The 25,758-nt window shown below is 46.8% G+C and overlaps 1 protein-coding gene across 1 annotated transcript in view; it reads right to left on the bottom strand.

Moving 5' to 3' along the window:
• Positions 1-467: 467 nt before the first annotated feature.
• LOC121046498 (1-acyl-sn-glycerol-3-phosphate acyltransferase epsilon-like) overlaps positions 468-25,758 on the bottom strand; it is a 42,740-nt gene continuing 17,449 nt past the window's right edge. Inside the window, exons 5-7 of the mRNA XM_042286605.1 lie at positions 16,279-16,440; positions 4,423-4,546; positions 468-769 (exon numbers count right to left, since the gene is read on the bottom strand). Coding sequence (XP_042142539.1) covers positions 547-769; positions 4,423-4,546; positions 16,279-16,440 — 509 coding nt within the window. The 3' untranslated portion in view covers positions 468-546. The remainder of the gene's footprint in view (positions 770-4,422; positions 4,547-16,278; positions 16,441-25,758) is intronic.

Raw genomic sequence — 25,758 nt, 5'->3', positions numbered from 1 at the left:
TCAGAGTGCAGCGTTGTTTACGTTGTATAGCTGAGACGCATCGTAAAAGTGGATGCACCTCAGCAATAGCACAAGAAAGCCGACAGGGGATGCCGGCTCTTCACGTTTGTGCGCTAGTTTGCCGATTGTGATCTGGCACTGGGTCAAACTGCCATAGGTAACGCCCATGCGCCTGGGATATCTGTCTATTTACGCGACGACGCCACGAACAATACTATGAAGCAAAGATTGACGAGAGTTTATAAGAACGTATTTTTATAGGGCCAGATTTGTTTCATTTTATTCGGTCATTATTCGCCGAAGGTAAATATAGAACATTATATATTTGAGAAAGACCGTGTTCATGCGCTTCGAAAGCCGTTCTTTCTAGAAACATATCCGTAGCTCTAAGGACAGAATTCATGTAAATTGAACAACCACTCGCGCAAAAATATCTAGTCAGTAAAATAAATGATGCAAACGGTGTAAAGCAGAGAAGGCAGCCCATATGTGTATCGTGTGCGATTCTCGAATAAAAAGTAAAACCCCAAAAAGCGAGTGTGTCATTCAGGCGACGGAGTTCATGCCGAGCCAGGAGTACCCGAAGATAGAGCCGTACAGCCAGGTCTTCCAGAGCAGACTTCGTCCAGCGGCCGTGAAAAGGAACAGGCAGATGAACACCGTCGTAAGGAAGAGTACCACGTGGTTGTAGAACTGCTGGCAAGGAACCGTCATGGGTTCGGACAGTTCCGAAGGTGTGCCGTCCGTGCCGTAGTAAGCCTCCAAGAGACTGAAAGGGATAAATTGTGGCCATAAGACAGACTGTTGCCATATTTACAGGAAGCAATATCAGACGGCCGCACAACTACTGCGTCTTTTCCCCTTCATTTTGGAAACACAAAGGATACAGGCAGAAGTTACGTGGAACCCGCTTTGTTGTAACCTGTTTTGATGCGGTCCTGCTAAGCAGGGTTGAACAGATTTTCGCTTCTCTCCAGTGCAAACAAAGCCGCTGGTGCGTGGCTTTGGAAAGCACCTCCTATGCACAAACTATCTGTAGTGTCATCGCGACGTTACCACTCAGGAGACTGATCTGCATGCGCATGGTAGGCGGCGCTCGCGTATTATCTCGACCACAGCCGTATATTGGGAGAGTTTGGCCAGTGGGCGGAGCAAAGGCCGCCACCTGCGTCGGATATTTAGCCGCGATTAGAGCGTGAACTAAAAAGGCGCACAGCGTCGACTGATCAGCAGACCTCGGCGTCACAATATTGTAAAGGATATTTAAAATGTGAAATAGAACCGTTCAATCTCGCAGCAGCAAAACGGCGACGTTGAGAAGATGCCACACTGGGCGTCGGCGGTGCCTTAATCTAAGACCTGGGCCTCGGTACCTCGGAGGCGGCAGCTTTCTGCTTTGACTGTCCTACCTCATTGGAGCCTGATGCTTCGACCTCAATAATCGACAGGACCATCATGGTCCTGAGGCTCCCTTGTGCAACCGTGCACCGATAGAACGGCAGGCTACAGATCCCCCTGGCCCGCATGCTGACCCACCTCAACGAAATGTGGACATCTTCATATCGATCTGACATCCTCCGCAATAGCAACAATCTTCTCGCCGTCCTCTTGCATGTGTATACTCAACGCATTATCATGTTAATTAGACCCGGCACCGCGGGCCTCCGTGGTACGGGCTGTTGCCTTTCCGCGGTGCCGCGGCTCTCCAGAGCCGAATAAAGACATTGAATTACATCACATTAGCAATGATTGTAACTATGCAGTTTGCTTTGGTTCGGAACGCGCGTTCGCTTATTCTTCCGTTGAGTATGAACTTGACAAAAACCTCCACACGCCCCAAGTTTTCAGTCACCAAAAGTTACACATTTTCACTCTAGCGACGCTAAAACGCCTTAAATTAGTCGAGTCACAATTTTAGAGCTCACGACCACCGCTAGGGGCTGTTGTTTGGCCTGTGGTTGGCCACGAGACGCTCACCTATTCAAACCAATGAATATGCAAACTCTCGAATCATACGGCTCTGATCTGGACTAAAGTCCCTTCATGTTTCAAAAGTAGCGCAAGGTCTGTCGATGCACGAATTATGTCCCACGTGCAGTCCTGGGGAAGATCATGGCGGCACAGCGCAGCACTGAGCTAGATTTCCGACGCCATGCTCTTCCCAGGAGTAGCGCGCGGCACGCGTATCGAGCATTTCCGCAACAATGAATGGCGCCACTTTTTCCAGGAGAGAGGGGCTTTAATCTGGACGGGATGTGGTTGTGAATATCGGGAATGCGTTTGGCATGACCTTTGGGAAACGCCACACAGGTCCCCCTTAGGGAAACGCTAACGCTGACCCCTTCACTTTTCTGTTTTAACTTTCTCTTCTGCTGCCTCCATTTTTTTTTTTTTTTTTGCTGCCTTTTTTTGGTTTCGTTACGGGGGCCAAAATCAGCGTTTCCCAAAGGGGGAGTTGGGTTGCGTTTCCCAAAGATCACGCTAACGCATTCCCTAGAGATCCACTAATGGATCTTCCTTTAATTCTTACCGTCTCTTGTTGTTGTTGTTTTTTTGTTTTTTTTTTATACGCGCTGGTTCTGCTCGTCTGTCTCGTTCGCTCGCCTTGCACGCTTAGCAGCGCCAACCGCTGCCTGACGCTGCTTTCTCTGTTCACCGGTTTCGGCAGCCAGCACTAGTACTCCATCTTGCAGCGTAAACCAAAGCATACACGCTCCTCACACCTGCAAGTTCAGACTCGCCCCAGCATCCGGGCGCGCATTGGCTTCCGCCTCGTGACGTCGCCACCCTCTCACATTTGTCCTTCACTACTCTCATCCTCTCTAGGGGGCGCGCTTCTCTTTACACTGTTCTGTCCACAGACCGTGGGACGCCGTCAGGTTTTCCTGTCATGCAGCGAATGCTAACGCAATAAAATACAATGTCTGGGAATTCAAAAGGGGCTTTTAAAGACTCGCCTGGCACTTGGTCGCAATGTCGGTCTCATCCAGACGTCGAGCCGTACGGCACACGGCATCTAAAACTGGAAGTCAACTTTTTTCAGATAGCCTTCCGACCTTTCAGCGCTGCCCACGAGAGCACTAGGGCTCCTTTTCCTATTTAAGCATACCTTTGAACTGGGCAGCCGAAAGTTTGGAAGGCTATAAGGCCGCCAGAAACTCCTGCTCTGATGCGTGGCAAAAGGTAGGGGCTGAGCTTTTTCATTTTAAAGGTACAAAGAACCTCGCAATTGTGGACTATGTTTCCCGCTTTCCTGAAATCGCACTGTTATAGTTAACAAGTTATCCTATGGTTAGTATGCAGTTGAAAAGTGTTATTTTTTTGCCGGACATGGGCAATTTAAGGTCGCCATGGCCGAACGGTCTTAAGAGCCTCGAAAAGAATAATGAGGCCATCAGAGAAAAACACAGGCGTATCTACGGAGCGGCGGAGCAAATATTACTCGTACTTAATACTTAATAGCCCCCATTTCTTAATTCAACACCTTGAGAAAAAGCAAATGTAGATAATTAGTCTAGGCTTCTAGATAAAATGAAGTAATAGGTGGAACGAAATAGTGCTGATTGGTTGGTGAGTTAGTGCTGAATTTGAGAATATATCGGAGCGCTCGTAAACAAAGCAAAAGGATAACTGGAAAACAGAACACCAGTGTACGCTAACTTTCAGCTCTTTACTCATAAGACGAAAGTATACACCAACACAGTGTTAACAAAAAAAGGCCGTGTTTGCCCACACCGTGTGTTGGCATTGCCCGTGTGCATAAAACAGATTCTCTGAGGCGAAGCTTCTGCGCATACGCAGTGCCGACAGCAGCGCCAGCGCAGATGTGTGGCGTCAGAGCGTTGAGTTGGTGTATGAACACTTTGCCATCGCACGACTATTAGCCATATCGATACCCCACCCCTTCTTGGATCCGCCGCTGAGAAGGGAACGCAGCCGTAATCATGAGCGTGAACGCAAATATGTCCATCCCGAGATTTGTTTCCATTTGAATGTATAATGTTGCCATTTCATCAACTGCACGTTTGTCCAACGTGTTTCTTTTCACGTGGCAGTGGAATGTGATGGACGGTCGATCGCGCTAGCAATAGCGGGCTCCTGTGATTCTTCCAGCAGCCCAAAGAGGCACTGCGTAAAGGATCAGTCAATTTACACAAGATAAACGATGGCTTCGTTACTCTGAAGCCTAGCTGACTTAGGGGTTCTAAAAGGTCCTTAGAGAATGACGAGGACATAAGCATGGCTTGCACGTGACGTCAATGCACCATGCTCGCAGTCACTCCTGCTTGTTCTTGCTGATGACAAATTTGGTGTTGCCAAACGACTGCAGCAGGTATAGACGTTCAGCAGCGAGGCAATCGCAATGGTAGGTAATGCGACGTCGGCGCAAGTCATGCATGCTTTCAGAACGGAGAGACTTACGCGTCCTTTTCGTAGAAGAGGTCCAAGAGGAAATTCTTGAGGCCCTTGTCGTCTTCGGGCAACCTGTCGACCGGCGTCCGCTTCACGTGCATGTGGATCTCGTCGCACTTGCCCAAGAACATGTCTGCGCCCCAAAACAAGCTGTTGAGTGCACGACCACTTTGTAAACCGGACGCGGTTAGTATTCAGCAACTCTACGAGCACTGCTCATGTTGCACTGACACCACGACAAATTGACGGCCCGAGTCTACAGCTTTCTTAGCAATTGAGTGTAGACTTATTTCCAATGAACTGTTGGTCCAGTTGGAAAAGCTATCGCCGTAATGTGCGTTTAGACTAGCGCGATGGCTTCACACCTTTTTCGTAGAAATTCTTTCGTCTCTTTTTTGATCAGGAGCGCATTCCATAAGAGCTTACCGGCACGGGCATTGAAAGTTAATTGTGCTACTTGGTGCTAAGGTGGAATTTTTTTATCGATGATTTCTTTGTATCTTTTACGAGCGTGTGCCGCTCACATTGAGCGCAATAAAGAGTGGCATCATCCTAAACTAGTGCTTCACGTGGGCTTTCGAGTCGCCTACCCTATTAAAAGGATATTGAGGCATCCTGAACAAACGGGGCAAAAGTGTTGCCCCTGGCCGCCGCATTACATAGATGCTGATGTCCCTGGCGCCCGCATCTATCGTAATACGGATGCCGGGGGCAGCAGATGCGGATATCAGCAGGTCCAGATTTATATTTTTGCCGAGGCGGACCATGAACGTCTGTAACCGCAGAGTGTAAAGTGTATGAGTGAGTGATGCTATGAAGTGCATCATGAAATGTTTTGCGAGAGCAGATTACTTTCTTAGAAAAAGGGTGGCCAACGGGAAGAAAATTATTCTTTAAACCAGGAATGATCCCATTCTACTAAATATTGTTTTAGACAGATCTATAGGGTGTCCCAAGTCACCAGGCTTGTTCTAAAATGGGCCGTAAATATCGACGCTTGCACGTAGCAATCTAAACTTTTCATCAAAGGTGGATTTTACTGGTCGGTTTTAGAGCGCAGCTCTTAGGAGCCCGTTTCCGGCTTGAGCGGCGTCGGCGTCGCCGTTGGCGCCGCCGTCGCCGTCGGCGTAACCGAGGTCACCCCAAGGTCACGTGACCCCAAGGGCATCCCAAGGTCACGTGACCCCCCAGGTCAGGTGACCCCCAAAGTCACGAGACCCCCAAGGTCACGTGACCCCTCCCAAGGTCACCCCAAGGTCACGTGACCCCCAAGGTGACCCCCAAAGGTCACCCCAAGGTCACGTGACCCCCAGGTCACGTGACCCCTGCCTAGGTCACCTCGAGGTCACGTGACCCCCTTAAGGTAACTCTTACGTAACCCCCAGATCACCCCAAGGTCACGTGGCCCCTCCCCGAGGTCACGTGACCCCCCAAGTCACGTGACACCCCTAAGTCACGTGACTCCCCCAAGTCACGTGACTCCCCCCCCCCCCCCCCCCCCCCGAGGTCACGTGACCCCCCGGAGCATATTGAAGAATGAGGGGAGGAGGAGGAGAAGGAGGAAGAGGAGTCTACCCTTTCCTCAGTACCCTTCCCTCGTCCTCCTCAAAAGCTGCGCTCCGATTCGGCGTTACAGGGAGTTGTAAACGGCTTTCACTTTTTTTATTGTGAAATTACAATGGCTAGCTTTCCCTGTTTAAAAAATAAAAATCAAGAAACTTGCCAGGCTCAACGACGGCCGGCGACGCAGACGACCGAGTCGAGTTGCGGGGTGCGTTTGGCGCGCGTATTGATAGATCGCGTCTGCAGCTGCGTCTGAAGGTGTAGCCGACCAGCGAAAAAAAGCAGACGACAAGCATACGAAATCTGTTGGTAGCAAAAACGTCGTCGTTATGCAAACGCGTTTTTTTTTCCTCCTTAAAGTTTTGTTTTCATTGCACGCATTTTGTTTTTTAACCAAAAACACATTACAAAAAAGATTATGTTCAATTCAATAAACCATGGTGGTCGCGAGTAGTTTCGTCAAGGAGGTAGCGCGCCATCTATCAATACGAGCGCCAAACCCCACCCCGTTACTCGACTTTGTCTTCTGCGTCGCAGCCCGCCGTTGACCCTGGTAAATGTTTTGGCCCTATTTTTCACAGAAAGAGAGCTACGCTTTGTAATGGTGTCGATAATGATAAATATATGAAAGCGCCTTTTAACGTATCCAGTACCAACGACCATGCTTAAAAAAATAGAGAAATTCCTTCTAAGGGTGACGTACTGCGACGCGCCTTTTTGTAGAGATCGTTCGCGATTGGAACTTATTTCTGTCGCGCGCTGGTCTTAATAGCTTCCAATGATGCCCTTTTCACGCACTTAATGTGTTTTTTTTTTGTGAGTGTCTGCATATTGTTTGTCTTCTCTCCCCCCCCCCCCCCCACGCACGCACACTGTAATGCCTGATGGGAAATGGGGTACCTGAATAAAGATAAAGATAAAGCGAATTTTACAATAAAAAACCGACCTGTGAATTACACCTTTGACGAAACGTTTAGATTGCTACTTGCAGGCGTCAATTATAACGGTTCATTTTAGATCGAGCCTGGTGACTTGGGACACCTTATATTTTATCAAAAGTGCTATCCCTAAAGAAAGTACAAACCATGTACTTATTTGACAAAGGAAGAGTAGAAAACGTTCTTCAGGGAAAACAAAAAACAAACACCAAAACACACAAGCCTCAGAAAGTATAAAAATCGGTTGCAAATGAAGGTTAAAACGATCCTCGCTAGGGGGCGGGCATGGGAGCGGAAAAGGAGAAAAGGAAGAAGTTGAAGTAAATCATTCACCAGAGCTGGGTCGTCTGTTCCTTCCCCTACGAGCGCTCTCAAGGCTGAACAGTTGGTGCCGAAACCCGGGAGTTGAACAAAGTTAGACGCCACATTGGTGAATATGGATCGACTAAAGAAGAAACGAGCGGTTCGACGCAGCCGGAACACCAAGTTCATAAATGAGATACGAGCTGCACTACAGTCGCACCCCATGGACTCCAAGAGACTTGAAATGTTGCGTGACAGACTGCTTGCTAGCAACGACGAGCTTTGGAAAGTCAGTGAGGAGATAGAGCCCCTCATCGACGACAACGACTTGGAGGAGGACAACACTGTGGCTGACTTCGAGGACGAGGTTGCAAGGATTGTCAGTGAGGTGCGAGCCCAGACGACACTGCAACCGCCACGCTCCGGAGGCAACAAAGACAGCAGCTCCCACTTGACTGGAGTGAAGCTCCCGAAACTACAACTGCTGCAGTTCCAAGGTGAGCTTAAAAAATGGCAACCATTTTGGCAACAATTCGACGTCACGGTACACCGCAACACAGGTCTTTCTGAGCCGGAGAAGTTCCAGTACTTGCGCTCACTTCTCGTTGGACCAGCAGCCAGTATAATCTCTGGGCTACAAACCACCGCAGCATGTTACCAAGATGCGGTAGAGATGCTGACCGAGCGTTTCGGTGATAAACAATGAATCGAACGCGAATATCTGGGAAGACTGCGTAAGCTACCAGCTGTGAAATCTGAGCGCGACGTACAGAGACTACGGAACGTCTACGATCACGTGCAAACAAACATCTATGGCTTGCGTTCCCTGGGTATTTCAAGTGATACATACGCATCTATGCTGGTTGATATACTTCTGACCAGCTTGCCATCACACCTCGTAGTGGAGTACTACCAAATCAAGAGCTATATGCCACAACTGGCTCCTCCTACTCTCACCAAACAGACTGCAGCCACTTCCAGTGGTGCGACACGTTGTGAGGCTGTGGTTGATACATGGAGGACTGCGGGAGAAGAGCTAGCTAAGCTGCTACGAATTCTACGGTTGGAAATAGGGAGCCGCGAGCGATCCTCACGTGAAGAGCGTCCATCAGCGAATCTTTCACCATGGGCTTCCAGACCTCTACAGACTATCTCGATTCCTTTAACAATGGTGCTGCAAAACTCAAGTCATCTGGATGACGCTTGTTACTTCTGTGGAAAGGAGGATCATGGTGCCAGCACTTGTTTTTCCGAAAACTCCTTAGATGAGAAGAAAAGGCGGCTTGCACAGGATAGCCGATGTTTCCGATGCACGAAAAGAGGCCATCGCTCTAAGGATTGTCGCAGCAAGGCTCGATGTGCTACGTGCAGCGGGAGACATGCCGCCTTCATGTGCAACCCAGAGTGGCGGCCAAAATCACTCCATCATAGAGCTCCGGCCGAGAGCGGAGAGGCCACCGATGTCTTAGCAGCAGGTTCCACATCTTCACCTTGTGGCAGCCATACCTCGGCAAACCTAACTCATGTCATGAGGCAAACCTCACTCATGTTATGTCACTCGCCCTCATCTTCACAGGTGAGGTGAGGGTGAGTGAGTTTCTGAACAAGGAAAATTCATGAGTGTAAGGATGAGTGAGGGCCGTGAGGGCGATGAGTGCGTGAGGGGCGTGAGCGCGGTGAGTGCGTGAGTGTCGTGAGGGCCATGAGTGGCGTGAGGGGCGTGAGGGGTATGAGGACGATGAGGGCGGTGAGTGCATGAGGGGTGTGAGGGCCATGAATGCGTGAGGGGCGTGAGGGCCATGAGTGCGTGAGGAGCGTGAGGGCGGTGAGCATGTGAGTGGCGTGAGGACCATGAGTGTGAGAGGGGCGTGAGGGGTATGAGTGCGTGACGGCCGTGAGGGTGGTGAATGAGTGAGCTAGGCCCCTTCAGATGGAGAAACTTCTCAGCAATTTTGGTGTTGCTGGGGATTGTTCCCTAGCTTTCTCTAGATCGACACGAATTGCTGAGACCGGGTCCGGCTCGAAACAAGCGAGCAACTCGGAGCAATTCGAAGACGTTTGAAGCGGCTGCATCCTATTACGGACGCGATATTTTCACGTGATACCTCGTGTCTCTGATGATAACAAAAGACTTGGTTCTGGTTTGAAATTGATCATTTCTGGAAATAAACTGTTTCAGAAAGATGCATTAGTAAGCTCAGCGAGATTTAAATGCATAAAAACACGTTCATAGCACATAACTGTGCGTCTAAATGGTGTCAGAAAAAACATTTCGTGGTGGTGATGGCAAATTGCAGCAATCGATTGCTGTGTGTAAACGGGGGCGGCTCGTGTTGCTGGTGTTGCGACGTCAAGTTTCTGGGCGAGATTGCCCCGTCTGAAGCAGGCTTGAGTGGCATGAGGGCCATGAGTGCATGAGGGGCGTGAGGGATATGAGTGCGTGAAGGCCGTGAGGGCGGTGAGTGCGTGAGGTCCATAGGGACGTGAGGCCCGTAAAGGGTATGAGTGCGTGAGGGTGATGAGTGCGTGAGGGGTGTGAGGGCTGTGAGTGCGTGAGGGGTTTGAGTGCGTCAAGGAGGTGAGTGACATGAGGGCCATGAGGGCGTGAGGGGTGTGAGGGTGGTGAGTGCGTGAGCGCCGTGAGAGCGGTGAGTGCGTGAAGAGCGTGAGGGGCGTGAGGGTCGTGAGGGCGGTGAGTGCGTGAAGAGCGTGAGGGCCATGAGTGCGTGAGGCCGTGAGGGGGGTGAAGGGCTGAAGGTGAGTGTGACTGTGAGGATGAGGGTGAGTGAGGGGCTGAAGGTGAGTGTAGCTGTGAGGGTGGGGGTGAGTGAAAGGCTTATGTGAGTGTGAGGGTGAGGGTGAGTGAAGGCGGCCTAAAATGCTGACCTCTGATGGCAACGGCGTCCTCCTGCAGGCTTTCAGGAGTTGGATTGTGACTGACAAGAAATCTGCGTACATCTCCGGCATCGTAGATGGTGGAAGCCAGAAAGCGTTCATCCGAGAGGGTGTGGCCACAAAGTTTCAACTGGACACTGTGGGGTACCTTGAACTGAAATTCAACACCTTCGCAAGCACAGAAACAAACATTTCCAGCCAACAATTAAAGGTCGTGCGTCTCCATCTGCGAAGCCAGTACGCTACGGCGAGCCATATATTGGAAGCCGTGGTTTTCCTTTCATATGTAAGGAGCTTGCAGAAACACCGGTCGACCAATCGTTCATACGAACCATCTCAGGCAAGTTCGCGGACGAGTTGATGTTCCCCTCAGTGATATCAGAAGCTGGTATAAGCCTTATGATAGGTGCTGACCAGATGTGGCGACTTCTCACGGGAGAAATCCGTCGCGCTAAAATTGCCACCAAGCTGGTGGCCATTTCAACTGTGCTAGGATGGACCTTCCTAAGGCCGACCAGCGCCGCGCAGGAGCTATCATGTTTTATGAATGCGGTTGTGTGTGTCTCAGGCGTTAGGGCTAGTCACGAAGACGATTCCATCGCTTTGCAAAATTTTTGGGAATTAGACAACCTTGGCATCGTGGACGAGCCAACGACTACACTGCAGGACCACAAGAACATAACCGAACACTTTAACCCATTAGCGTCCATTGTGCTTTAAAAGGTACACGCACGTTTCAATTATTTTTTTAGCATTTGAGATTCAATAGTTTGTTTCTGTTAGTCTTTTTCTTTTTTTTGACCCCAGGTGTCGGGTCTATACGTCTAAATAAGTATTCGGTGCCTGCGTTCCAGTATTACCACTCTGTCTACCCTAGAAAGTTGGGAAACACGGGGACTAGGAAGGCGCTTCGGTCAGTCAACCGTTCACATTTTCTTCTGGCCGTATTACGTCAGATTTCGTTCTAATTTTTCATGACATTGTTTTAATATAACGCAAATACAACGCTGCATACTTTGGTTTTCATGTTCCGTGTTGTATTTTCACATAATGACTAACAAAAAAATTGGTGTACTTTGCATAGTACAATGTGCTTTCGTCCATGTTTTCTTGCAGTCTGCAGCGGTTATGAATCCCGGCGTTTTCCTCGGGAAAAAACGTTTTGCCGGTTGAGCGACACTTTAGAGGCAGCTCTAGACGTTGTCCAAGATGCCGAAGAAGGCGTCGATGTTATCATTAAGCCTCCTGGCCCGTCACTTGACACCGACGAAGAAGAGAGAGATGATGACGCCACCAGTAGCGTTCAAGTGAATGATGTCTCAGGTAAGAGACTAAACTTTTATGAACTTTGAGCAGGTCTTGCCGACATTCGACATAAAAACTGAATGTATGTATGTTTGTTTTAGGTACACTAGTAGTGCACAGCCATGCGAATGAGAAGGACGCTGACAATCAACCGCGGCGTGCGAAGTGGGCAAAGCTCACAAACCCAGGCTGGGAGTTCAGCAGCCCGGAGTACACATGGTCTTCAACGAACGGGGCTGAACAGCGAGAAGAGACGCTGAAGTTTGACTTCTTGGGCATGTCTCCAAACGAAATCTTCAGCGCCATTCTGGATGAAGAAGTCTTGAGTCACCTCGTCATACAAACTGGCACGTACGCCAAGCAAACAAATGAGCACGCCTGTGCTCTTAGCCTGGATGATTTCAGAAAATGCATAGGTATTCTCTTGTTGACTGGATACCAAAGCTTCCCTGTTAATGGCTGTACCGGTCGTTCGATAAAGAGGTTGGCATCGCGTGCGTCTCCAAATTCATGAGCAGGCAGCGGTTCCTTGACATCAAGCGGTTCTTGCATTTAGCCGACACTGACCTGCTTCCAGGAAAAACAGGCAAAATGTATAAGGTGCGTCAGTTGATGAGCTTGCTAAACAAAAAATTCAGGCAACATGGCATTTTTCACGAGGCACTCTCTGTTGATGAGCCCATGGTAAAACACTAACGTCACCACCCTTCAAAGCATTTCATTAGAGGGAAGCCAGTTCGTTTTGGGTACAAGAACTGGATGATGTGCAGTGCGGAAGGTTACCTCTGCGCATTTGACACTACGGAAAGTCCCCGACCACAGACACCAGGCCGCTGGGAACACGTGTTGTACTCTCCCTACTTGAGGCTGTCGCAACTTTAACAGACCATGTCGGGTTCTTGGACAATTTTTTCACTAGTCACGACCTCGGATTGGTATCCGGAAAGAAAAAGGTGGTGGGTGCTGTGTACACAAATGCTCAATGTAGCGGACGTAAATGCATGGAGAATTCACCAGATTACAGGAGACTCAAGACTATATATTCTGGCATTCACCACGATTATTACTCGCTACTATCTGCGCCTAGGCGTGGAGAACCTGGGAGTGCGAAGGGCTCCAGTATCGGTTGCCTTGGATGTTGTGCTGGACAAAAATGGACACTCCCCATAAAAGCTCCCAAAGCAATTACGTTGCTCGTCTTGCCACCAGAGGTCGATGTGAGACTGCGAGAAGAGCAATCTTAGTGCATGATGGGGAAAACAGCTCAAAAAACACGGACTACGAAGAGGAACACACTCGACAGGACAATGCTGTGTGTGTTCCTCTTCGTAGTCCGTGTTTTCTGAGCTGTTTTCCCCATTATGTATAACGTCAACCAACTGGCCCAGTTCTCCACCTTATTACAGCAACCTTAGTCTGTGACTGAAGCATGGTTGCTTCAAGAAGTTCCATGCGCAGAAGTGACTCCCACTGGATTTGCCACTATAAGAGCCCATTGTACTATATAAAGTACAGTGCCATAAGTTTGTAACAAATCAATGAATTCTCATGAAAATTTCCACATGTTGTTCCTGCACTTGCATACATATGTGTACGAAATTTCAATCGAATTTGATGGCTACATATTTTATGGGCCTTAATGGGTTAACGAAATCATCACGATGAAAAGAGGGCGCTATCAAGTTGCTCTCTCCTGGAAGGATACCTCATGAGTCCTGGGAAACAACTATGACGTAGCCCACAAATTCTACACAACCTGATCAGATGACTGAAGCGGAATGGCACCGTTACAGGGTACAACGAGGCGATTAGACGCTATATGAATGATGAGCATGCAGAGAGAGTCGAAGAGGACACCCAGAACACTGGACCCGCCTACCACATGCCCCAGTGTTTACTCCACACGTGTTCCGGGATGCAACAGTACCCGATGCTTCAATCAGTTTTTTGACGATGACCAAAAAGTTATTTTAATCTACCTGCTACCTAAACTCCACCCTCGTCTGTTATAAAGACAAGGTTTACCGATTTGTATCGGGTCCAGTGTTGCACCGGTACTGTGCGAAATCTATCTCGCGAAGTTTGACTGCACTGTTTCACAGGCTTTGACTGACGTTCCTGTTGTCAAGATCTGTAGATATGTGGATGACTTTGTTGTTTCGGTTAGCGTACCCCCTCAAACTCGCCTGGACTCTGTCGGCCAGTCTGTCCGACAAGTTTTTGAAGGGTGCTCGAGCCCCTTACATTTCACGATCAGATTGCCGGCGGACGGTGCATTGCAGTTCTTGGATTTACGTTTGACCTTCTATGGTTCCGACCACATCTGTTGGATGTACTCGCCGCAAACAAAAAGACAATATTACCATTCGACTCGGCGCACTCTAAATTAGTCAAAAGGGGTATCACCAACCCATGCCTCCGCTTGGCTTTACAGAAGTCCTGTCCCCATGCCGTACGCGAAAGCTTTGACCTTCAGCTATATCGCCTTGAACTTTCTGGTTTCCCTCTTTTTCTGATGAGAGGAGTGGCCGAATCCCTGCTTAAGAAGATAAAAAGTCCTGACACGAAAACTGGGAAAAGGCCAAAGAAGTTCGAAGTGCTACCCTACGTTCACGGGATCTCTCACAATCTGAAACGTGTAGGAGCAAAATTTAACGTTGACGTTGTCTTCACGGCCCCCTGCAAACTATCAAAACTCTGCGCAATGTCAAGCGGGACCAAACCTAGGAACGGCTCCTGTGACACGAGGCAGGCCAAGCAGTTTGCGCCTTGTGTTAAGGAAGTCGTCCACGAGATCCCTCTCAGCTGTGGTAGAGTCTACTTGGGACAGACTGGCCGCTGTTTGAACGATAGGCTGTATGAGCACTCGGCCTCACTCAGCATTGGTCACGGTTCCCATCTACCTATACACTGCAGGAATTGTGGGTGTTCTCCTGCGCTGGACACCACAAAGGTGGTGGGACGCATGAGGGGCAAGTTGGAGAGAGAAATCATGGAAGCGGCGCGTATACTTGCCTGTGGACCAGATTACTGCATTAGTATCGCGTCAGTGCATCTGACCAACAGGGAATTACAACTTCTCAATTGTGACCTCCCTTAGTATACTGTACACGCGAGCTGTAAAGGTCTAATTTGTGTCCTGAACGCGGTGTGCACGTGGTGCGAACGTGGAGTGTACGCAGCGCATGATCTTATTGTTTTCTCCTGCCGCTGTCAGAATTTTAATATTTTTTTTAATATTTATTCTGGTCACGCGTTTTGTTACGTCCTTCTAGTGCCGCTGTTTCTTTCTTTAATAGCATTTATCTCTTTTGAAAGAGAAACAGGAGCTTGTGCTTGCGCGGGCCACTGTGCGCGCGTGGAAGTTATAGTAAACCTTTGGTTGTTAGTCAACGTATGTCATGTGTCCTTCCTCTACTTTGTATCCTGTCCCTTTTGCGCTGTTTCTCATTATGACGAAAATATTCCCCGGAGAAGGAAAACAAGGAGTCCGAAAGACAAACACAAATCTCCAAATACAGCTAGGTGACTGGTGCGCAACCGGAAAAATCCACCTGGTCCTAGTATCGAAGCAGGGACCTCTCCATTTCCAGTGGAGCACTCCACCAACTGAGCTAGCCAGGAGTTAGACGTCAGTAAAGCAAACGGGTTTTATCAGCTGCCAACAGTCTAAGACCAACAAGCGCGAACGGCTTGCGTTTTTAAGGGTACGACAGTAATGCAATTAAATGGAAAGGTCCAAGCAAGCTGGACAAGAATTACGATAATAATCCATGGAGAGGGGAAACAAGGGGGACAAAGGACAGACAGAAATCTCTAGGCAGATTTTTTCGGTCACTCACCAGGCACCTAGCTGTCTTTGGATATCTGTGTTTGTTTTTCGTCACACTTGTTCCCCTTCTCCGGTGAATATTTTCGTCATGCGTTCGTCATTGGGCAAAGCCGTTCTCCAGGAGATGTGTAAGCTTTCAGTAAGCGAGCACGCGCGACCTGTCAAAGTTTCGTTCTCAAATCTTGTTTTTTTTTTATTTTAAAAGCCTATAATTTGTTTCATCATAACTTGTCTATCGCTGCAGACTATATGGCCCCGGTGAGGCAGTTAGTGCATCGTAGTGAGGCACGTAGCAACGTTGGAGTATACTATGTGCGATCGGTCACCTGCTTCGCTCGATTGTCCTGGCTAGCTTGAGGGGCCTTACACACTAAACATATTGCACTCTTATGTGTGTAAATTAGCCTGTCCCAGGTCTGTAACACCCTAAGGGTGCTAGGTCCCTGGAGCATGCATTTCTGAAAGGTGTTGCATGGAACACCTTAAAAATGAAGGGTGTTCCACGCCACAGCCCCCTATGTTACAATTAAACTGGGTGTATTAATCGAAAAAATTATCTGAAACGGTGAGAGCCATGGGTGTGTGTGTCTAGAACAACGTTTTCCATCCTTAAAAATGTAACATTCCTTAGAGCAGAGTGTTCACTCTTTGTCAATTTATACTGAAACCCGATTTCTCGAACCAGTGAGACCCACACCAGTGTTCGATTGCTCTCAATAAATGCGCTGCGAAGGTATCCAATAAGCGACACTGAGAGTACGACGACAGCCCGACACACTCAAGCAGCCGCAAGGGCTGCGCTTACTTGTGTATCAAGCGTTGTTTTCGCAGTGTCAGTCTCGTTTATTGGTAACATTTTGCGGTGCAGTTCAATCGAAGCAATCAAAGCGACTAGCTAGCTCAATCATCAGTACCGTTAATTCGCTTCATTTGTAGGACGGTAACAAATATCTGTAACACGTTAGATCCTGACAAACTACTGGACCACGACAGGAGCTGGCTGAAGGATAACAAACGGGGCAGGCTTACCGGAGAGCGTGGGTGCTCTGCGTCGTCCCCCTCCGGCCATCTTGCTGTTGCCGTAGATGAAGGTGAGGCAGTACACAGCGTCCAGGTTGTCGCGCATGCTCTGCATGGCGATCGAGAACCCCTGGCTGCGCGGCATCAGATGCTGCCGAAGCGGCTGAAGGCCTGCGTCCATGCGCCGTCAGAGCTCCCGAGGGCTTTCCTCGTGGATCCCATGGGGCGTTTCGTACAAGGGGGGCATGACATTCAAGGGGTATGTCATGCACCCGTTTGCCTTGTACGCACCCCTTGCACGTGTTTCGTACAAGGGGTGCGTACAAAAGGTGCAAATCTGTCCGCTAAATGTGTCAGAAAAAAAGTTTATGGTGTCACGTGAGTATCAAGTCATGTGACAACATGGCGTCATGTCACGCGAAACCATTACGTCCCACGACAGTGACGCCACATGAACTCAAGCAGCTGCAAGGTGCAGTGCGATCGTGTGGTCCGAATGTGCAACTTGACGTCACGTTCGGTTGTGATGTGACATCGGCATGTGACATCATGACGTCGCGTCACATTATGAGGTTGCGGTGTTACGCGACGTCACACGCACACACACAGCCTGTGCCCAGTCATTCGCAAGATTTAGTGCGCCTGCAAGTTTATCAGATGTGATTAAGAGATGCCAAAAATTTTATACACATTGTTCTTCCTTTCAGGCAAAACCCAATTTTCCAACCGCATACTGTGAACCTGTCAATTTTCGCGACTGGTCGCAATTTTCGCGCGCATTTCCGATCCCTAAACACCGCCAATTTAAGCGGCCGGATCACGCAACTTCAGTCTGAATGATTGCCAAAAAGGCGAGCTATTCGGAAATACAAATGCGGCGCGGCAGTCAGAGACTATTCGTGTTTAAACATACGTCGATCACGAAAATAAAGAAAGAAATTAAGTTGCGTTTTTTTTTTCTGTCAGAGAAATTGTCAGATAATGCTTATAACTTCTTGGTTAAGCCTTTTGTATCATTAAACACTAACATTCATTGATCATTTCAGAGCGAACGAATTTACTGTCATAGTGTACTAAACGCTTATTTTAAAATCTCAACAACTAATGAATCACCTAACTACGTATCCTACTAAATTGGTCCTTTGGAAGTGACTACACAACACCAATGGTTATTTCTTTGCTGTGCGTACTTTTCGGAGTAAACGTTTTGCAGATGTTCGAAAAAGCACCCGGTATGGTAATGAGTGTAAATGAGGTATACTTATTCCAACGTCTTTCCCAGATAGAACCCCTCTTGCCACTCCCACGCTAAGAAAACGTGACTTTTATTAGGTTCATGCTCCTAATTGCTGAATCCTTCTTCGGCGTTGGTATCAGCTCATACACCCGCCTTTAAGATAACAGACAATAGCCATTCTAAAATAAACCATGCATTCCAAAGGATAACAAATGTGCTTTATTGTATAAGACATTGTTGTTTCAAGTTCCTCCAGAGTAGTTCTTTCATAATTTCGAGCGCGTGTATAACAGCTTCTTCTATTTCCTTGTCAGGATTATGTAAACATGTTGAAACAATGAACTCAAAGTCAGGGTGCATACGAGCTGGTGGAAGTACGGCTTGTAGCACGGATTATAGGTTGAGTCGTTTAACCCCGTTTGAGTCTGCCGGTACTGGGTGCTCGGTATTTCTGTGTATTGATCATATTGCCATGTACAGCACTGATATGAGAAATTGTGGTTTCGTGGCGCTTTCGTATTGTTGCTACGATTAATCATATGCGTAACTTGACGTCATGCTGTATATAATCTCCCGTAACGCGAAGTAGTCACGTGACCGACCGCATCAAGCCGATTAAGGTTGAGAACGTCACTATATTGATTAGAGTTGTTGACACCGTGACGTAGTCAGGTGACTTACTGCGGCGGTTGGTTCTCATTTGAGCCCGTTCGCATTTCTACCTTCTCGTTTTTACCTTCTCATTTCAACCCAGCGCAAAACAACTTTCGCGTTTCTCCTTTTCTCATTTAAACCGTTCTCAAAACAAACTTCGGGTTTTGACCCTTCTCAAAACGACTTTTCTCATTTTAACCTTTCTCATTTCAAATTTTCTCAAAACATACTCTCTGGTTTTGACCATTGTTGGAAAGACTTTTCTCCTTTTAACCTCTCTCATTTCGAACCCAAATTAATCCAACATCATGATCTCGCAATCTTTCTGCGATATTTATGGCGAATTCGGGTAATTAATTGCCTTCGAGCCCTTGCTTGTGGCACCGGCGACCAAAAACGCGCCAGCGGCGTATCACGTCTCCACTCGAATGCAAAGCACAATGAACTGGCGTTTTTATTTGACTCGGTGGCGAGTGAGCTCTGTTAACTTCTTCTTCGATCATTCTATGGTACCATGAGCACGCTGCATACGCCAACAACATAAATTACGACTCTTTAAGATGTGTGTAAACAGAAGCGGCTTCACAAAACTTTTCAAAATATTGGCATTACCACAGTCCGTACAGCTGACAGAATATTTAAATATAAAATCAATGAAAGGGCAGATATATAAATCAGTGTGGTGCTGCCCGCACGCGCGTCAAATTTCAATAAACTTTGTTTGGATTTTCGATTAACTGTTGCCACGCAGGCTTGCCAGCGTCGCTTTCCATATTCTGTTTACTGTTAGTAGAGAGTTTTTGTGGATCGTTCCCATGACTCCGATAACGATACCCGGTACTCCGCCACTGCCTCCCTTGCGCATGCATAGTATCGTTATCGGGGCTATCGGGGGTATCGAAATGATCTACTAAAACTCTCTAGTACTTTTTTTGGAATCCTCAGTCTTCTCATTGCACCCACCCTCCTTGAAATTGCAATGCGTGTTCAAGTTACAAACTGCCCCACTATGCATACTTTTTTTTTCCAGCGGTGTAATACCTTGTTATTACAGAGTTGTAAAATAAAGTGATGTATGATGCAGCCCGTGTCTCAGAGCAAACATACCTTGCTCAGGCTGGATAAATTCTTCCAAAAATGTTGACTATCTTTGAAACATAAAATATCTTTCTCTTCGTTGTTTTTGCTATCTTGTCTCAGAGCACAAAAGGGTGCCTGTCTCGATGGCTTCGTTTGCCACTCGAACCCGCTATTTGCCGCCTCAGCGAACATTGTTTCGTTTGGTTCCCTATCCCGATTCAGATGTGACGTTACCGGATACAGTCTGGCAGTCAAGCTGCCCGACCTCTTGGAGCTCGGGAAAACTTCTGCTAGTAAATTGCCGGTACACGCCTGAGAAGCGAAACCCGAAAAGCTTGCACTCGCCAGTCTTTGACCACGCGAACGCCCTTGCCGAAGATGTGGGAAAACTTTTTTTCAGGGAAAATGACCATCCGAATTGGCCATTACAAGCAATAACACACGACTAGCATAATGATCCATCCGCTCCAAACGACGACATCTTAATGACATACAGCGACAGAAGAGAAATGAAGCACCGAATCTGCGCTAGCACTTTTGAAACCACGTCACCGTGTGACCACGTAGCTACGTCAACAAACTCGGGGTGGCACGCAGGCATAGGGAAAATTGTTTCATGTGCTATGCAAGAGATGGTGCCGCTTCGCTTCATCTTCAACCTTCATCCTCAACTGTTTTTCCTTTTTTCTATACCTCACTACGGTGTTCAAATGACAACGGGTTCAAATGAGAAAGGGTCGAAACGCGGAAGGTTAAAACGCGAAGGGTGTTTTGCGAATGGGTTTAGACGAGTAGGGTTCAAATGAGAATGGGTTCAAATGAGACGGGTATAAACAAGAAAGGGTCGAAACGCGAAAGGTTAAAACGAGAAGGGCGTTTTGCGAATGGGTTCAAACGAGAAGGGTTCAAACAAGAATGGGTTGTTTCGAGATACACCCACTGCGGCAAGTTCATTTAAATTGAGAACATCGCTGGATTCATTAGCTTTGTTGACACCGTGACGTCACACGACAACAGAGCTTCGCATCGCAGGTCACGTGACACCGTCACGTACTCGATTGTCATGAGCCCGAGTTGAGTGCTCGGGTTCATGACAATCAGCATCGGCAAACATTCAGCTAATAGCTCATGTTCAATCAAAGATGAAAATAGACTAAAGGCCCGTTCACACACTTGCGTTTGACTCCGACCGACGGAGACAGGACCAGTTTTTAAGCCTTTCATGACGACCGGCTGCATTGCTGCGCATGTGGTCGTAAGAAGTCGTAAGAGCCTTAAAAACCGGTTTTGTCTCAGTCGGTCCGAGTCAAACGCAAGTGTGTGAACGCGCCTTAAAGCGCCGTTCACACACTTGCAACCGAGTAGGACAGAGTGAGACGAGACCGGATTTGAAGCCTCTTACGACGGCAGAGGACCGGACGCGCTGCTGCGGAGCAGGTCCTCCGCCCTCGCAAGAGGCTTAAAAACCGGTCTTGTCTCTCTCGGTCCTACTCGGTTTTAGGTGTATAAACAGCGCTTGACTCTCAATGCTGGTTCACACACTTGCATAGAGTCCAACCGAGTGTAACTGCAACGGCTTGCGACGTACGGGTTGCTATGGCAACAGCTGCGCCGGCTGCAACAAAACCGGTTTGTACCCTGTTTTGTTCGAGCCGACGCAGCTGGTGCCATAGCTACCTGTATGTCGCAAGCCGTTGCAGTCGCATTCGGTCGGACTCAAGCAAGTGTGTGAACCAACCTTAATATGTGAAGCACAGCCCATCTATGCTTCGCTTTGCCGATTCCCAGTACATGACCATGATGAACACTGACGGTATATAACTAGCAACAGATCACGTGGTCGCTCGCTGTTTCAATCCTTTATTTTTTTCGCGTCTGCCATTGCGGGTAGATGAAAACTAATGGATATTTTTTGCAAGCTACCAACGATATATGAAAAGAAAAAATAAAAATTGTTTCACGACCCATTTTACATGTACACATATCGTTGAGGCACCGAACGTGTTTTCGTTGTTGCTGTACTGCCTAAGAAAGTTGTCCACGAGAATAGAAGCATTCGAAGGGCTAAATGTTACTTATTAATAAATTCATCGTTACGCAGAACTACAAGTGTGTATGGGAGGAACACCTGAAAAGAAAGATCTATAGTAGACAGGCGAACTTTGGTAGCCGCTCTAAGTATCACAGGAGTGTCGTTCTCAAATTCTTCCGCAAGCTTCATCCACCTCCATATTTTGTTGGAACTTCACAGTCTTTGGGTCCAAAATAAAAGCAATGGAGGATTACTTACGACAAGTGACACAAACGTAATTGTAGACTTAACACCCATAAGCGAAAAAGAGGGTCACTCAGGAGTAATATGTATCCTCTGAAGAAGCAACAAAAAAAGAAAAAAAAGGGGGAGAGGGTATTTCAAAAGCATACCGTGTTGTAAAGGTTTCTCTACCCCGCAACTTTGGCACAAACCAGAAAGCGACCCCCGTGATACTACTTTGTTAAAAGAAAAAAAAAAAACCTTGCCAGAAAGCAGGTTTTCATAGTGGCACACGTTTGCACGGTTCCTCACGACGTTGCACCAAGCAAGAGTAAGTTCTGTCTCTGGAATACACGGCTTGCCCTAAGCGCGAACCTTGCGTTTTGCAACACCGGACTTGCTTTTCTCAACAAAAACAAATCGCGATGACCACCAGCATATAGTCCGATGACGTCCCGTTCAAACCACGCATGTTATATAATTTAGTTCTTTGACGAAATGCGATGTTCGTAACACTAGCAAAAGTAGATGATTGAATTGTAAAATTGTGCAGTATATATAGCAGTCTGGCGATGAAATATGGCAGCCTAGTGAAAGGTTAGAGAGCATGACTCATAATTTAAAAAGTAGAGTTGTAAAGTGACGTCCCAAAAACAAGTGCAGGTATAACCGAACATAAACATTAGCCTCCCGAGGCGGTATTTCGCGAAGTTTTGCGTTCGTGCAAGCTGAATCCCAATATGTGATTGATTTTAAATAATAAGAATTTTTGTCTCTCCTTTGCGTTTTTTATCTGTAAATCGATATATAATTCCATCGTTATGTTGTTGTTGTTTTTGCATTGAGGCATCGTGTATGGGACACTTTTGTAGAATACCATTTATTATCTCTCCCTTTCAACACATTTCGTGTATTTGATATTAGTTCTATCATGTGGGCACAAAGCCCTTTTTTGGCATACCCCCCGATGCGCTGTTTCACACTGTCAAAGAGCGAACAAAAAGCACGTTTCCGCAGATCGGCTCTGCTGACGTATTTTAGAGTATCATCCTCCCGTGTCGGTCTCAAGCGGTTATGTGAACTTCAGACAGTAGAACTTATTGATGATACACTATATTTAATTACTGACTGAATATTTGACAACATAAATAAAGGGTCGATCATGTTAAAAAATACGTCATAAGTAAATGCTCCCCAAATTATCTGAAAGATGCTCTGCAAATCTTTTCCGACATTTTTATCCTCGATAAGCAGGTGTATGAGTGATTTGGGAGAGCCATAAACAAACTTCTGATTTTAAAGCTGATTTAAATAACTATGTGTCCTGACACATTGGTAATGTCTCACACATATAGAAGTATACTATTGCCTCGTTTATGTTATGAAAAACAATTTTATGTCTGTGGGCTGGATAAAACATAGCACACAAGGGCGCGTGGTGGAAATGTGATGATTAAGTACGCAGACCTTCAGAAAGTAACCTATTAGGTAGCTGCCATGGCGAAATACTACTTTGTCGTGTTTATCGAAAAATCACCAATTAGCGAGCGTGAAGTGCAAATCGAATTGACCGGAACCTTGTCACGAACAAACCTCAACAGTCAGGCTATGTCAGCTTATTCCGTACTCGAAAATGTTCACTAAGGTACGCGCTAATACCCAGATTTGATCTGAGTACAAAAGCGCCTACTGGTTAAAGTGAACAATTTTCACCACTCCATTCTATATGATACTTCTTCTGCATCACGGTGTTGAGTGTAAACAATGTTGGCTAGGAAAACAAGCGATGTGATTGCCACTCAGTGTTTCTATAAAAGGTAGACAGAAAGAGCTTGTCCTAAATCTCTCGTAGCATTTTGAAAATACTGTAGATTTTGACTCAGTTGTGTTATATATACATATTGTAAAGCGTATTTTGTAAACCATACACTCTTAGAAAAAAGGGTCTCGATGGTCCTGCCTAAAGGGAAGAACGCTCTTATAACCTATGTTCCCTTAGAAAGGGAAAAGTTTTCGTCCTGAAAGCAGGGGAGCAAAGTTCCTCCGTCGCCTGCATCTCGTTATGGCGGGTCCGAATCTAGCAAATCGAGCTCAGTAAGGCTTAACAAGGACTGTACGTCTCTAGTACGGGTCGAGACGAGCATCATATAAAAGTAACACCAGCTTTCCCCAAACTGTATGTATTTCCGAAGCAGGCTTCCCCCCTCAGGTAAAGAAACTTGCGTTTCGAAAAAAAATCACTCTGCCTTCTCACCCTCAGCACTGCAATGTTAAACGGAGATGACTGGTACCCGGTTATTTCGCGAACTTTACGTCCTACCAGAATCCTTTAACCGGCTCTGATCCCACCTTTGCTATTCCTCAAGCCACAATTTCTTCGTCAACCACACATCACGGAGGAGTGGTAAACCATTCGCGAAACCAAAAACCGCTCCCAAAAAGAGCAAATTCGAAGCACCCTTTTTGACTCGTTGTTGCACGGTGGCACGGTAACAAGAAATTATGGCGAAGCGTAAAAGAAGGTTAAATCGCTTGCCATTGGGTGACAGGATAAAACTGAGTAATTGCAAGTGGCTAGGCTAGGTGACGCTACGTACCGCCCAATTTATGTGCAACAAAAGATATTTTTATTTGCTCACCAGCAACACACATTACACATACCACTAGCAACGGCTGAACATAAACATTGAGCGCATACAAAGATCAATAAGACAGCACAGTAACTCGATCACTATTTCTGAGCTCTACAAAAAAATGTATTGCATGTATGTTTATACAGCCTCGATGTTTGTACTAGGGATGCCTCGAACTTTTCTCGAACCGAAGGTCGATGATCGAATCAAGCGGTTCGAAAGATTCAAAAGATTACGAATTTTCGAACTTTCTATATCAATTCGAACCTGTTAAACTAAAAAAAATGTGACGCTTTTCGAAATTTCGAAATCGGCACGTTTAGAAATTTAATGTTTTTCGAACCTTCGACCTTATTCGATGCAAAATCCGATGCTTGTCGAACTTTCGAACTTGATACAATAAAAAATCGATTATTTTCGAACTTTCGATTTTTCGCACTAAAAGTTCGAAGCTTTTCGAATTTGCAACCTTCCTACGCAAAGAAATTCGATAATTTTCCAACTTTCGAACTTATTTATCTGGATAATCGATAATTTTCGAACTTTCGAATCCTGAGAAGTCAAAAGTTCGACGAACTTTGAAAGTCCGATGCCGCATTTTTTGCAAAAGACAATGCCGTTTATTCCAATGTTCTAGCATGCTTGGTTTTAAAGAAATAGTTTCCCGAGGGAGCGAGGAAGGACGACGGGTTTTTGACAATTACCGTTTGTGCCATATTTGAAGCGCGCTATAGCCGAAGCTATTTGTGGTGGAGATGCTAAAATTTTTAAGAATGACCTATGTATAGACCCTTTTCAAAAGTCAGAGTCCTCTTGTGGCAGTCCAAAAAGCTCCAATATTGCCGCTCTAATGGCGGTGGTGGGAGATCATGCGCTGCTAAATCAAGCACCCTCGATTTCGTGCATCGAAGGTGACGTGAAACGACCAACATCTTTTCCTTTTTCTGCTCTCTGCTTTCGAAGACCTTCCATCTTTCAGGTGTGGAGAAACAGTGTAGTTCCGCCATTAGAGCGTCGGGTCTGGCTCTGCACAATATGATTATTGTTGTTCAACATGAGTTTCGAAGAGATGTATCTACGAGAAATTATGCGCTAAACTTGTTAAATTTTTCGTCTAAATTGTTGGAGGTATAGCATTTAAATTAACACCACAGACAGTAAATATCATTGCCATCTGCAGAATACAAAATAGTGTATTGTTTTAATTATAATGCAATTAAATGCAAGGGTGCAAGCGAGCTGGACAAGAACGACGAAATCAATCCCTGGAGAAGGGGAACAAGAGGGACATAGGACAAACATAAATCTCCAAACACAGCTAGGTGACTGGTGCGCGACCGAAAAAATCCGCCTGCTCCGGGTATTGAACCCGGGACCTCTCCATTACAAGTGGAGCGCTCCACCGACTGATCTAACCAGGGGTTAGACGTCAGTAGAGCACCAGTCACCACCTCGCTCTCCAGTCACCTAGCTGCGTTTGGAGATTTGTGTTTGTCCTATGTCCCTCTTGTTCCCCTTCTCCAGGGATTCATTTCGTCATTAGTGTATTGTTTGTTTTTTTCACGCTGAGGAATAAATTAACTCATGGAAAAAGATTTCTAATATTGTTCAAGTTCAGTACGTCATTACAA

The sequence above is a fragment of the Ixodes scapularis genome, unplaced genomic scaffold (assembly GCF_016920785.2).
Source record: "Ixodes scapularis isolate PalLabHiFi unplaced genomic scaffold, ASM1692078v2 PGA_scaffold8__174_contigs__length_109621045, whole genome shotgun sequence".
Classification (NCBI taxonomy): Eukaryota; Metazoa; Arthropoda; class Arachnida; order Ixodida; family Ixodidae; genus Ixodes; species Ixodes scapularis.
This window is presented reverse-complemented; position numbering and strand designations above follow the sequence as displayed.